The sequence below is a fragment of the Elgaria multicarinata genome, chromosome 11 (genome assembly GCF_023053635.1).
Source record: "Elgaria multicarinata webbii isolate HBS135686 ecotype San Diego chromosome 11, rElgMul1.1.pri, whole genome shotgun sequence".
NCBI lineage: Eukaryota > Metazoa > Chordata > Lepidosauria > Squamata > Anguidae > Elgaria > Elgaria multicarinata.
The window spans coordinates 38345774-38359780 of record NC_086181.1 but is presented as its reverse complement, the minus strand read 5'-3'; the positions used below and the strand labels follow the sequence as shown (position 1 = coordinate 38359780).

Here is a 14007-nt window from a genome sequence, read left to right as displayed (position 1 = left end):
GGTTCCATTGTTGTACTGCTCTAAAAGACAGGAAGTTTTTCCTGATGTCCAGCCAGAATCTGACTTCCTGTAACTTGAGCCCAATTTTTCTCTTTCCAACTGGGACAAAAATCCAGAACTGGGCAATTCTCTTCAAGCTCTCCCAAATGGCCTCCTCCTTGATAAATACTTATGGTAGAGGAAGGGATTATATCAAGGATGGCTTGGTGACTTCATTGCTTGCATGGGCATCATTTTTAAGGCACGGGCTCTGATTGTTACAATAACTCTCCAACATGGAATGGTCTCTTGCTCGTGCTAAGAATCATTCAAGAGTGGCCAAGTCTTACAGATCAAACATATGCTGATGGTGAAGTCCTCCACACCAAATGCCATGTTATATTTGCCCATTGAGAACATAGATTTGGGGAAAGAGCCAGGGAGAACAGAGCTATATTGTGTTATGTTTGATTTTGGGAGCAATGAAGGTATTATATTTTGAGGTATTATAAAACAGCCACAGGGCTTTGGGCTCAGTTTGCAATACCTTTGCTTTTTTCTGAAAGACAGGATATTTTTTTTCAAGTTCTGCTCCATATCAAGTAATCCCTAAAAACCAAAGACAATGAACACAAATGCAGCATCTCCAATTTGTAATTACATGCAACTGAATACAATGTGACTTCCATTGGTAAATTCTATGAGAGGAACAAGAGAAGACAACTAATAACCTGAAGCAATTCAAGAATAAATTATTTTCTGGTTAAGGTCCTTTCCTGTTCAGCTCTGGCTCCAGCAACTGAGAAAATGATCTGGAAGGCAGTATTTCTGGTTCCTTATTACATGTAGTTGGATACAGTTTGATAAAGGCAAATTATTTGAGATAAATACTAATTCTTTAATTGTGTCTGGTAATTAGCTGACCTCTGCTGTTCAACTCAGGCTTCAGCAAAATGACAAAACATTTAGGGAGGAAGATACAACCCAATAATCCAGCACTGGAAGCCAAGATAGAGAAGATCTCCACAGCCACCATATATTTACCTTTGGTACTCAAGTACGTGGGAACAAAGGACAGCCACACACTGCAGAAGACTAACATACTGAAAGTGATGAATTTGGCTTCATTGAAACTGTCTGGTAATTTTCTGGCTAGGAAAGCTATAATAAAGCTGACAGTAGCCAGAAAGCCCAAAAATCCCAAGACAAAGTAAAACATGAGAGTTGATCCTTCATTACATTGAAGTACAATTTCTTTTGTCATTGAGTGCATGTCAAAGTGAGGAAATGGGGGAGAGATTGCCAGCCAAATGCAACAAATCATGGCTTGAATGAGGGAGCATAACAAAACGATGTAGCTAGCCAGTTGTTTTCCCACCCATTTCCTCATCTTGGAGCCAGGTTTGGTGGCCATGAAAGCTAGAACCACAATGGTGGTTTTGGCCAATATGCAAGACACGGCCACTGAGAAGATCATGCCGAAAGCAGTTTGTCGAAGGAGGCATGGCAGCTTTTCCGGTTGTCCCATGAATAAGAAGACACAAAGGAAGGAGAGCAGGAGGGAGATGAGGAGAGTGTAGCTGAGGTTCCGGTTGTTGGCTTTGACAATGGGAGTCTCCTTGTGCTTCATGAAGATTCCCAGCACCAGGGCTGTTATGGAAGAAAACGAGAGAGCAGAAGCGGCTAAAATAATCCCCACAGGTTCTTCATAAGACAAAAAGGTTATTTCTTTTGGAACACAGCTGTCCTTGTCATTGTTTGGGTATTGATCCCCTGGGCATTCAAAACACTCAGCCATGTCTGAAAAAGAAGATATAGATATATTCTTTTTGCTACACATGGAAGCTGCATATTTGAAATTAAACATGAAGATTAGAAAGCTTTGACTGATGGTTTCTATGGCTCTAAAAGCCATGTCTGGACCATCTCAAATCATCAACAAATAGCCATATTCAACTGCAGGTCTTCAGCCCAATGGAAAAGGAAGCTAAAAAGACAGATCCTGTCTGTTGCTGCATATCACTAATGAGCAGTGAATCTCTAGTTATGCTCAAATTCTCCCCTGCATCACAACCCACAATGAAATTAGGTGATATATACAAGAGCAGTTGTATCTGAGTGGAAATGTGAGACAACATTATTTTGTTAGGAGGCATGGACAATTTGTAACACATTTAGATTGTTTTTCATATTCTACAGTCCATCAAAATTATGAAGAAATTTGCAAGGAAGGACCATGTTGTACATGCCTGCCAAGTCATTGTTATGGGTGAGGAGACAACCCCAGTCCTGCATAAAAACTTTGCTTAACACCCAAGAATTTAAACTCACATTTTTGAGAGCTAAGCACTCAAACCCTTCGTCTGCAGAGTCAAATATGTCGGCTTCTCTTTCTCCGACATTTGATTTAAACCACCACAAAAACTAAACTTCTTTCCATTGAATTTATAATGAAATTTGTGAATTTCAGAAACTTCTTATCCAGAAAGCAGACCAAATTCATCACTACTTAACATCCATTTGCAAACAATTTATACAACATTAAAATGCCTGGGGTACACATAGTGGGGGGTTTAATATATACTTAATGAATATTGCAGAACCTATCTCCTACCCTTCTGGTCTGAAATCTTCGCTTCTGGACATTCCTGGCAATCATAACAGCAAAATGGCTCCCCTTCCCTTTTTTTCTTACTATAACCCAAATGGCAATTCTCGTTACACACAGAGAGAGGTTGTGCCTGTCCATATATGAAAGAGAAGAATAGTTTGGGAGTTGGCATATATACAAAGCAACACATACAAACTACTTTGATGTTGCTATGTCATAGTGGCTCTGTCTGTACAGAGAACTTCCTATGTAACAAATGTCAATACTAGTTGCAGTATAAGAACTAGGGGTGTGCACGGACCCCCCGCTCCGCTTCACTTGCAGATCCGCCATTTTCCGGATCGGGCCGCTCCGCCCCGCCCCCACTCCGCCCACTTCCGCTCCGCTCCGCCCGGAGCTCCGGATCCGGATCCGGAGCTCCGTTTCCCCCCCCCCATAGGCTTGCATTGAAAGCTAAAAAATTATACAACTTTTTTCTGTTCAAGTTAGAAACCTCATGTTTGGCACCATGACACCTCATGGGGATATACACACGCATGCCAAGTTTCAAAGCAATCCCATCATCCCCTGATTTTTGGCGAATTTTTGAAAATCGGGCACCCCACACACAACATCCCTGCGAGGTGGGCAGGGGAGGAGGGAGGGAAGGCAGGCAGGCATGCAGCTGGCATTTCTGGGGGCATAAGGAAGTGAGCCAAGGATAAGCCAGTAATGCATATAAAATGGAATAAATCAATCAATAAACAAAGGAGGGGTGGAATTAAAAGCAGCAGTGTTGCTCAATAAACAGCAAGAAGAATTTTTTAAAAAAGGCTATATCTGTCTTTTACCAGCAATAGGGGGACGTACCCGGGGGAGGGGGAAGTAGCTGCCAGTTCAAGACACTGACAGCCACCAACAGCTCCGAGAAGAAGTAAAACGCTCACTTCGACTCAGAACAGGCATTGCTCCACCACTGAAAAGTGACCATTCACTTCAACTCATGATAGGCATTGCTCCACCGTTTTACTCTCTTTGGAAGGCTCTATGGCCTTCCAGTGCAGGAGAGAGTGGGGGCACGTCCACAATGAGATGCCCTAGGGGAGCTCATCCCCTTGCACCACATCGATTCAGTTGTTCACCAAGGTTAGGGTGGGGAGCAGTGCTGTGTTTCTATCTCTTATTCTTGGCTTAGTATATGATTTCAGGTTGTGTTTGTGCATTTGGTGGGGCTACTGTGTTAAAAAACACGGGGAAAAGCCCGTTCAGATGAAGAAAGAGAAGTTTCCCAGAATCCCAAGTTACCTGTTTTGCCTATGCCCTCCTCCAACTTTGGGATCATCATGACCGGGAGCTGACTCTGCCCCTCAGCCCTTTGAAAAAGGTATTTTTCCCGCCGATTTTTTAAAAACTTCTAGCCCGCGACCCGTACGATGCAGAAAGTTGAGAGTGGTCTCAAAATGACCCCCATCCATGACTCTCTGTGCACAAGAATTTTCAGAATGATAGCTTAAAACCCCCCCCAGTTATCCCCGATTCTTTCCCTCAATGCAATCCTATGGGCGAAAAGCTGAAAACGCAGTTTGAGCCGTGCGGTTGACCCGATTTTCACAAAAACATTGCACGTGAACCACAGCACGCAGAAAGTTGAGAGTAGTCTCAAAATGACCCCCATCCACGACTCTCTGTGCACAAGAATTTTCAGAACGATAGCTTAACCCCCCCCCCAGTTATCCCCGATTCTTTCCCTCAATGCAATCCTATGGGCGAAAAGCCGAAACGCAGTTTGAGCCGCGCGGTTGACCCGATTTTCAAAAAAATATAGCACGCGACACGGACAACGCAGAGAGGTGAGAGTGGTCTCAAAATGACCCCCATCCACGACTCTCTGAGCACAAGAATTTCCAGAGCGATAGCTTCAAAAACAACGTAGTTATGCGCGATTATTTGCCGCAATGCAATCCTATGGCGAAATGTTTTCAAGATGGCGACCGGAGCGCTCCGCCTGAACTCGGAGCTCCGAAAAATGGTCGCTTCTCTTCGCCTTGCTTCTAGGGGGTCCACGGTCCGCTCCTACTCCGCCTCTGGGTAAGGCGGAGCAGGCCAATCCGCTACTGCTTCTACGCTCCTAATCGGAGCGGAGCACATCCCTAATAAGAACCTCTGCCATTACATTAAATTGTGAATAGAGGGAGAAGCAAGGAAATGATGACATGGACACCAGAGCTTAGGAATAACTAGGGCCTCTTTTATTTAAATGAGGTAACTTACCCCTTCCTGAATCTGCATGTGAGAGTGCAGGAATCCAAGCTTCCTGTCTCCAGGCAACCACCCTGAATAACGGGTGAGCCACTTGGCCAAGCCAGGAGTCGGATAAAACCTGGCTCCTTTCTTAAGCTACACGTGAGTGCTCAGGGAAGACCTCGCTGTGTCACTCCCACCTGGAGCCACATAACTAGGGTGACCATATGAAAAGGAGGACAGGGCTCCTGTATCTTTAACAGTTGTACAGCAAAGGGAATTCCAGCAGGTGTCCTTTGTATACACACAGCACCTGGTGAAATTCCCTCTTCATCACAACAGTTAAAGCTGTAGCAGCCCTGCCTAGCGTGACCAGATACAAAAGAGGGCAGGGCTCCTGCAGCTTGAACTGTTGTGATGAAGAGGTGCTGCATGCATACAAATGACATCTGCTGAAATTCCTTTTTCTATGTAACTGTTAAAGATACAGGAGGCCTGTCCTCCTTTCCATATAGTCACCCTACACATAACCCCAAGTAAGTGAGACAGTGAGGTTCCCAAAGGCAAGCGATATCCTAGGTTGAGAGCCACGCACCGCCTGATGACCAGGCCTCTGAACCTGACAATCATCATAAGGTGCCCAACGAGTGCTCACCAACCTCATCTGATATCCCAAGATCCCCACACAACCCTACCAACAAATCAACCTATTTACTAGGGGTGTGCACGGACCCCCCGCTCTGCTTCTCTTCCAGATCCGTGATTTGCGGATTGGGCCACTTCGCTCCGCCCCCGCTCCGCCTATGTCCGCTCCGTTCCGCTGCGGAGTTCCGTTTCCCCCCATAGGCTTGCATTAAGCTAAAAAAGTATACAACTTTTTTTCTGTTAAAGTTAGAAACCTCAAGTTTGGCACCATGACACCTCATGGATGTATACACACACATGCCAAGACTCAAGGCAATCCCATCATCCCCTGATTTTTGGGGAATTTATGAAAATCGGGCACCCCATTCATACCCCTTTCGATAGCTCCGTCAATTTGCACGTTAGAAACCTCAAACTCGCCACCATGATAGCTTATCCAGGGATACACATGCACGCCAAGTCCTACCATCTTCACAGGCACGCTTGGCGGGAACATGGGAGAGGGCTTTCTCGGTGGCTGCTCCAGTGCTCTGGAACTCTCTTCCCGGGGAAGCTAGGCTGGCTCCCTCCTTGATGGGCTTTCAGAAGCAGGCTAAAACTTGTTTGTTCCAGCAGGCGTTTGGAGAGTAATTTGGTCCTCCATCTTTTAATGACTTATAATTTTGTTTTGTAAGGATCCTCCTCTTCCTCCTCCTCCTCCTCCTCCTCCTCCTCCTCCTCTCCTTTTCCTCCTCCTCCTCCAACCTACTATATGTTATCCAAATACCCAGGCAACAATGGGAATAGCAGCTAATATACATAATGGCAGACTTGTTGGATTTATTTCAGTATCAGAGAAATTGAGATTTCACTACTTCCCATACGTTTTCTGCAATTGCACTCAAAAGCTGTTTTAGCTTCACTTTAACACCTGTATTTTTTCGATCACAAAGTAATGGCTTCTTAAAGAGACGTTTGAGATCAGTGCAACAACCATGTATTTCCGTCATTGACCCCAAGAGAGTAAGATGGCTCTGTGTTTGGAAAGTGAATGGTGATGAAATATCTGTGTTCATGCTGCCCTGAAGAACCCCTTCCTATTTCTTGGAGCATTCTCATTAAACTGGATGAGAAATAATTTCAGGAATAAAATTGAAAGCAGAGGGACATTTCTGTGACATGGGTGAAGTGCAGACGTCGTACACTTAGTTCAGTTGCAAAGTAGTCAAGGGATGTGTGAAAGTCTCCTGTCATTTATTCTGCAATCCTCTGTCTAGTAGTGCACCTGCAATGTGCCCAGGCTTTAATTAAGCCCCATGAAGATCATGAACTGATTCCTCCCATGTAGCTTTTTAGATCAGGAAGTGAAAGCATCTGGGGGAGACTACAGAGCAACAAGAAGCTGTAAGGGAAAAGGGTAACCCACACAGCACTTTTGGCTACCTCTCAGTGAAAATGTAAGCCCAGAAGCATGGGCAGAAGTGACTCTAAAGGATTTCTAAACTCCCCTGAAAAGGAGGCAGAAAAACTGAAGCCCCTTCAAGAGGGGAAGAAGTCTTTTCAGAAATTTGGAAGAGATTGTTGCACAAAACTACTTTGGATACAATGTGAAATGGAACGTACCTGGTTGAACCTGCTGGGCCAAGTAATGCCATCATTATGAATGGTGAATCTCTTCTCGGGGGGAGCCTGCGGGTTCATCATTCCAACATTGATTCTATGAAATGTCTCATTTGGGAATGTGACCCAGTTGTTAATATCAAATCCAGCTACAAATCTCCCATTTTGGTCAAAGGAAACCACTTCCCCAACACTATTGTTAAATGAAACACTTCTCAGAAAGTGGTGGATCTAAATTGGTAGCGGAAGAAGCAATAGCATCAGATTAAACTGCAATTGAACATTATACAACAGTGTAGTGATGGGAGTCCATAGCCCATTGCAATGTATATTTCATTTATGTTTAAGATTCAATAGGTTCTTATCATGGGATAATAACAAACTATGTTAAACTTTTCCAATCTAATAACAACACATGTATCATTCAATTTCATGAATCATTCAATGCTATCTAAACTCATCAGTGTCTGATGGGAGGCTTGCTGGATTCATCTTATGAAGCAGTGCTAATTGTAATGTCACAAAACTATGATGTTAGGGGTTATGTGGGGGGGGATGGGAGAAATTCCCTCTTCCACTTTTGATCATCTGTCTTGAACTGATGCTCAATTACGCTCAACAGCACACTCCGCAGCTCCTAGAAACTACTGATCATGTTCAGTGCTTGGTATTTGCTTTTTTTAAAGTAATGATTTGAATATGTCTATAACTCAGGGAATCTCTTTAACATGCAGAATGCTGCATCATTTTAACAGCATTAAACAATGTTAAGTTTGTTTTTAATGGACCCCAGAATTGTTGTTTTTAAAGGGATACTGTTGTTTTTATACTGTTTTTATGTCTTTTAAATTTTTGTATACTTTTAATGTTTACTATTTTTAATTGTTGTAAACCGCCCAGAGAGCTTCAGCTATGGGGCGGTATATAAATGTAAATAAATAAATAAATAAATAAATTTCTGCAAGGCCTTGTTAACTGGCACATGGATACTTACATTATTGTCCAACATCTCCACTGTTCATAGACAGCAAGTTTTATATGCAGTGAAGACCTATTGTTGCACCTATAGATATGGTGAAATCTTCTACATCACTCATAGTAGGACATTACCTGCCATAGCTGCTGATTCAGAAGTTTCCATCTTGTGCTAGCCATGATTCCTCTGTATTTGAGTTTAGATGAATGCATGGCATGCAAAGCATGTGCTACAGCATAGATAGCATTGTAGATGCTGTAACTATGGCCAGTCATTTTCATTTCAAGAACAGATCCAGGAAGAGTCTCCAGCTTTTCCTCTCCAGTGCAGAATTCTCTGTCTTTCTTGTCTAAAGAAGGATGGTGGAAAGAACAGTCAAATGCCTTTTCCCAGAAAGCTCCCAGAAAACCATCTTCTTTTACCAAGGCAGGGCTTCTCCTTTGAAGGAAGTCTTGAAATCCTAGAAGATCCTTTGAGTGAATTGCAAAGGCTATAGCACCATTGATGAAATTTATGTCCCAGTTCCTTTGGAAGGAAAATGATGTGAAATCTATCTGAGCTGTCAGAATCCATACTTTTACCATCATTGACAATGATATATCTTCTGTTTCTGCAACTTTGGGCAGCATTCTCATTGCCATCATGGTATGAACTTCACCATGCACAATCACAACATTAGCAGAACTTGCCAAAACAATGAGGCATGTTTCAAAACCTTCCTCCACCATTTCAGCAAAGTCACTGGAAGAGGTTATTTTGGGGAATCTTTCGATAAAATCAACGCAAATTCCACTCCGGTAAAATGTGGGAAGAACATTTTGTACAAATGTCTCTGAATTATCATCACTTTGAGAAACCACCCCTATCCATGACCATTTGAAATGTAAGAGTAACTGGAGAATCCCATCATATTGATTAGCTCCATCTGGGAACATCCAGTGGAAGTAATCTGTTTGGATATTGCTATTCCTCATAGGAGAAGAGCCATAGGTGATCTAAAGGTGAAATGAGAAAGAGAGGATCAATACTGATGTCAATAATATTTCATTCTCTGTGAAATTGGGATTGGATCCTTTACACATATTCACCCACACCGACATCTTTTTCTTCTGGTTGTTTTTTTTTTTTGTATTTTGTATTTACCATTACATAACCAGTAGATGAAGTTGTGGTTTTGCAGAATTTTTTGGTTACACTAAGGGCTCATCTACACGAAGCAGGATATCCCACGATGAAAGTGGTATATAAAAGGCAAGAGACACACCAAGCAGCATATAGCATTATGAAAGTGGTATATAGTATGGCCTTAGCTAGACCTAAGGTTTATCCTGGGATTGTCCCAGGGTCATCCCTTTTCATGTAAATGACACACGGGATTTCCTGGGAGCAGGCAGAGATGATCCCAGGACAAACCTTAGGTCTAGCTAAGGCCTCCATCTCTATAGGCTCCAGCAGTTGTCAGTGCACTTCAATACTGCTATAAAGCAGTAGTGTGGCTCCTGCCTTTTATATACTGCTTTCATACCACTTTCATAGTGGAATATCCTGCTTGGTGTAGATGAGCCCTAAGGTTTCATTCTGCCATTTTGAGATAATAGCAGTATTGTCTCAATTTTTTTTTAAAAAAAGCTACAAAAGCAGTTGTAAGATACAGAAGACGCAATAAAGTGTAAAGCACCCCCAAACTGCAATAAGTGAGACATAACAATAACTATCTCATATAGAATGGTTTGATAACTACATCAGGAGTTACTGCAAGCCTAGTGCAGATGGTACCAGATGACTTTTCACATTGGTGAAGCTTCCCTGGTGGGATCAATCATCAGCTTCCTTCAATCTCTTCCCTTCTCCACCTCCTCTTCTTTCTTCACCTCTCCCTCCCCTTGCCTCCACCACCACCACAAATCAATCACTTTCTGCCTCATCCTCTTACCATTCAGAGGACACGCTTCTTCTTAAATTTGATTTTCCTTACTTTTTGTCCTGTCTATTTCTTTATCTCTCTGGGTTTTTTTTTCTTTCCTCTGCCCCTCTGCTTTTCCGCCTTTGGCTTAGACACTCCATGCACACATCTTACCTGTGGCATCTTGTACAAAGACAGAATTGTTGCCATGTAGAAACAGAATTCATAGTTAGGTCCCCCAATGACTGCTACAGGGATATTCTCAACATCACATTTGTAGTTTGGGATAAATCTGCCTCGTCTGGAGATAAGTTCCAATGAGGCAAGATAGGTCCCTCTTGCACTGAAATGCCCATTATACATGTGGAAGCCCAGGCTGACATTGGGTAAGATTTGGGTGTTTTCATTGATGTACTTTATAGCAAATGCGAAAGCCACGATGTGCTGGTAGAGCTGTGTCATTAGCCTGCGAGGAAAGCCACATTTAGAATAACAGTTCATCTTATTCAGGCAATTAATTTCTGTGCATTCCTCTATTGATTCAATTATCAAAAAGCCTGCCAATGTAAGGCCAGAGTTAAGGATATCTTATGTTCACTCAAGCTCCACAAAGACAGGAAATTGGAAATGAAGGCCTTCACTCAAGCCTTCACTGATGAGCCACAGGATCAGTGATGATTTTGTGCAATGTCATAAACCTACTCTCTATGCACCCACATTTTTTCTTGGTGTTTCATGCCCAAATCCAGATGGGCAGGATGCCATGCCTTAGGATCAGCAAACATTTCCCCACATTCTTCTGGTCCTTTGTTGTCGTATGAAGCATCTCAGGCTTACTTCATTGCTAGAAGAATCCGCCTGTGAGTTGACCAAAGTCTGTTCGTTGCTTACATCTTTATAAGATGGGTACATCCGTATGAATGTACAGATCTGTATCTATATATCCAGAAAGTATTATGTCTGAGTAACCTTTCACAACATTCCAGGATACAATTTTCCCTTCCCTTCACTTTGTTGATGCAGAGCTCCACTGCTGGTGGTGGAAATTTCTACTCCAGCCTTCTCCAACCAGGTGCCCTCCAAATCTATTGGATGGATCTCCCCCTGCATACACACACACTGCACTGGAAGACCAGCCAGCCAATAGGAGTAATAGTTTAACTGAAATAAAGAGCCTGCCTGACTCAGGTGTAGAAGCTAACTCACTCATGATGTCAGCCAGGCCATCAGCACTTTCACTGTGGATGATTGACTTCTATGAGTCTGAGCAGAAACACACTCTCACACTATTTCTCCCCCCTCCCAACATGGCCAGAAACAGCAGCCAGTTAATGATTCCCACTGCCCACAGTGTAAATTAATGATTCTTACACTGTGATTGTAAGCGAACATGATCATGGACAGTGCTATGGCAATTCCTAATTGGTTAGCCACAGATGTCAATACCAAAGCTACCCCTTCCCCCACTCAGCCTCTTCTAAACTCTCTCTCTCTCACACACACACACAGAGCACTGATGCCTGAAAAAAAGTTGGATAATTTTGGAGATGTTGGAAGGCCTGATTGGACATGTCTCTGCTCTGATATTAATCGATGGGTTTGAAAGCGACCAATCTCTGCTCTGGAAGATTGAATGCCCTGCAAATGTTCATGGTTACCAGATAATTCTGGGGTGGAGAGCACACCCCATATACATGAAGGAATGTTTAATTGTGGTTTGCAAGCCTGACCAGTCATTTCAGAAATGTACCCTTAATGCAAATACATGCATACATACTTATGTCTGTCACTCTTTCAGTTTTTACAGAGGAAATAAAAATAATGGGAAAAACTGTGGTATATTAGAATTGCTGTCTAGCCAGGAAATTCTTAAATATGGATGAGGCATCTCACAGAAAGGGGCTAAGGAGATGGGACTCCATCTATATGAGAAGACATAAGAATTACTCATGATAAAAAGGACAGTAGTAGTAGTAGTAGTAGTAGTAGTAGTAGTAGAAATATGGCAACTGTGAGAATATATTCATTACAGTTTATCATAGAAAATGCCAAACTACTTACATATGATCGTCAGAAAGCTCCAGCGATGGACGTTTTTCAAAGGTTATAGTATTTGAAAATATAAAGACCTGAGACATAATGCCACCAATGATGAGGTCCCCAGATTGATAATATTTGTGAATAATTGGAACAGGGTGTCCGATGGAACAATGAACATTTGGATGCTTGCCTAACATCAGGGGCAGTAGCACTAATACCACAAATATGACAATCTTGCAAAAAGAGGACTTCATTTTAGACAACCATTTATCTTTTTCAACACTGTTACTCAAGGATCCCTGAGTAAGAACGCTTCATTGTAATGGCCACACGCTCAGTTGATGCAAATTCAGAACTGGCAGAGTCCTTTCTGCATAGTGACTAAGCTCTGAATGGCAATGGGGATATTAGTGAAATGTTTCTATCTTTGCTAATAGTTTGGCAATTGGCACTCCCAGGGGATGGAGAACAGTAGTAGATGTAATTATGACTAATTTGATAATAACGGGGGAGTTAATCACATATTTAGAATGGTTGGTTTTCTGCAAGATGCGAAAACAAAAAATGATGATGACATCTGAGCCAAAGATTGATATGGTCCCTCTCCAGAAAGCTGAACTCTAAGAGCCAAGCTACATGTTTCACTGATGGTGTAGTTTACAGCTGAATGTTAGGGTTTACCCCTTTCTTTACTCAAGTGTAACCATGTATGGGTTCAATTCTGGTTGGGACCATGGTACACCAGATGGGTAGATTACCCCCCCACTCACCCACCCACCCACCCACAGATTAATCCACAATGGAATGACATCAACTTCCTGTGAATCTGACCCACAAAAAACTCAGAGGACTGGATTTTTCGAGTTTTGCAGAATCTGCCAACTTGTGGACCTTTAAAAAAAAAACACCAAAGTTTCTGGACTTGTACAAATTTGGTAATACAAAAATATGGAATTTGATGTAAAATACATTCATGCATGCATCAGGTAATAAAAGCACAAACAAAATTCTATATATTTCTGTTCTGTGTAGCAATATTTTTTGTGTGCCCTCTGCTTATTGATTTTTATGGTGAGCTAAGAAAAAATGGTAAAATGTAATATACAAGTGAAAGCTCCATAAATGGTGGCGGATTAATTGCATACACTCCAATTCTTCCACATTGTCTGAGAGTCTTAAGTCATAAGTATAGAAACATTAAGACATGGGCCACAGCTAGACTTAAGGTTTATCCTGGGATCATCCAGGGTTCACCCCTGCCTGAGCACTGGATCCCCTGTGTGTCACCTAGATGAACAGGTTTGACCCCTGGATGATCCAGGGATAAACCTTAGGTCTAGCTATGGCCATGGTGTCCCTCACCGGATGTCACAGAGGTGTACATCTTCTGCTGTGCTCCTTAAGGCCTCTTTGCCTGGTTTTTATGTTTCACCACATTCTTGGGGCTATTTCCTCCCTGTCCATACTTGTGGGCTCTGCTAATTATGGACGCTTCAAACTTGTACCTCCTCCAAACCCAAGTCAAAGGTTTGTGCTAGTTTTGTGCCATGACTCAAAATGTAAAAATGACCAACCCTTGGTATGAGATGCAGAATAATAATAATAATAGCAACAACAACCACCACTTGCACATTCTCAGATTTCCATAAAACCTCTGCCAAACTATTGTGCTAAGTTTTTTGTTTTGTTATGGTTGTTGTTGTTGTTGTTGTTGTGTTTTTGCTCTTTTGTGTGAAAAGGCCCAAGTTTTGTGCTGCCACAAAAGTGGGGGGAAGACATGGCCTTCATGTGGAGGACTTCACCAACAGCATATGTTGGATCCATAAGCCTTGGCCACACTTGAATTATTCTTAGGCCTTAGCTAGATCTAAGGTTTATCCCAGGGTCATCCCAGGGTCATCCCTGCCTGCTCCCGGGATATCCTGTGTGTCATTTACATGAACAGGGATGACCTTGGGATGATCCCAGGATAAACCTTAGGTCTAGCTAAGGGCTCTGCTATAAAATATAATATACCAATGAAAGTGCCATAAA

General features: G+C 42.5%; 1 protein-coding gene across 1 annotated transcript; it reads right to left on the bottom strand.

The window, feature by feature from the left end:
- Positions 1 to 877: 877 nt before the first annotated feature.
- Positions 878 to 12071, bottom strand: LOC134405781 (vomeronasal type-2 receptor 26-like). The gene is made up of 6 exons (XM_063137036.1): positions 11995 to 12071; positions 10108 to 10399; positions 8165 to 9025; positions 7058 to 7285; positions 2594 to 2720; positions 878 to 1779 (listed from the first exon to the last, which is right to left on the bottom strand). The coding sequence occupies exons 1-6, from the start codon at positions 12069 to 12071 to the stop codon at positions 878 to 880; spliced, it is 2487 nt and encodes an 828-aa protein (XP_062993106.1).
- Between the last annotated feature and the right edge of the window lie 1936 nt (positions 12072 to 14007).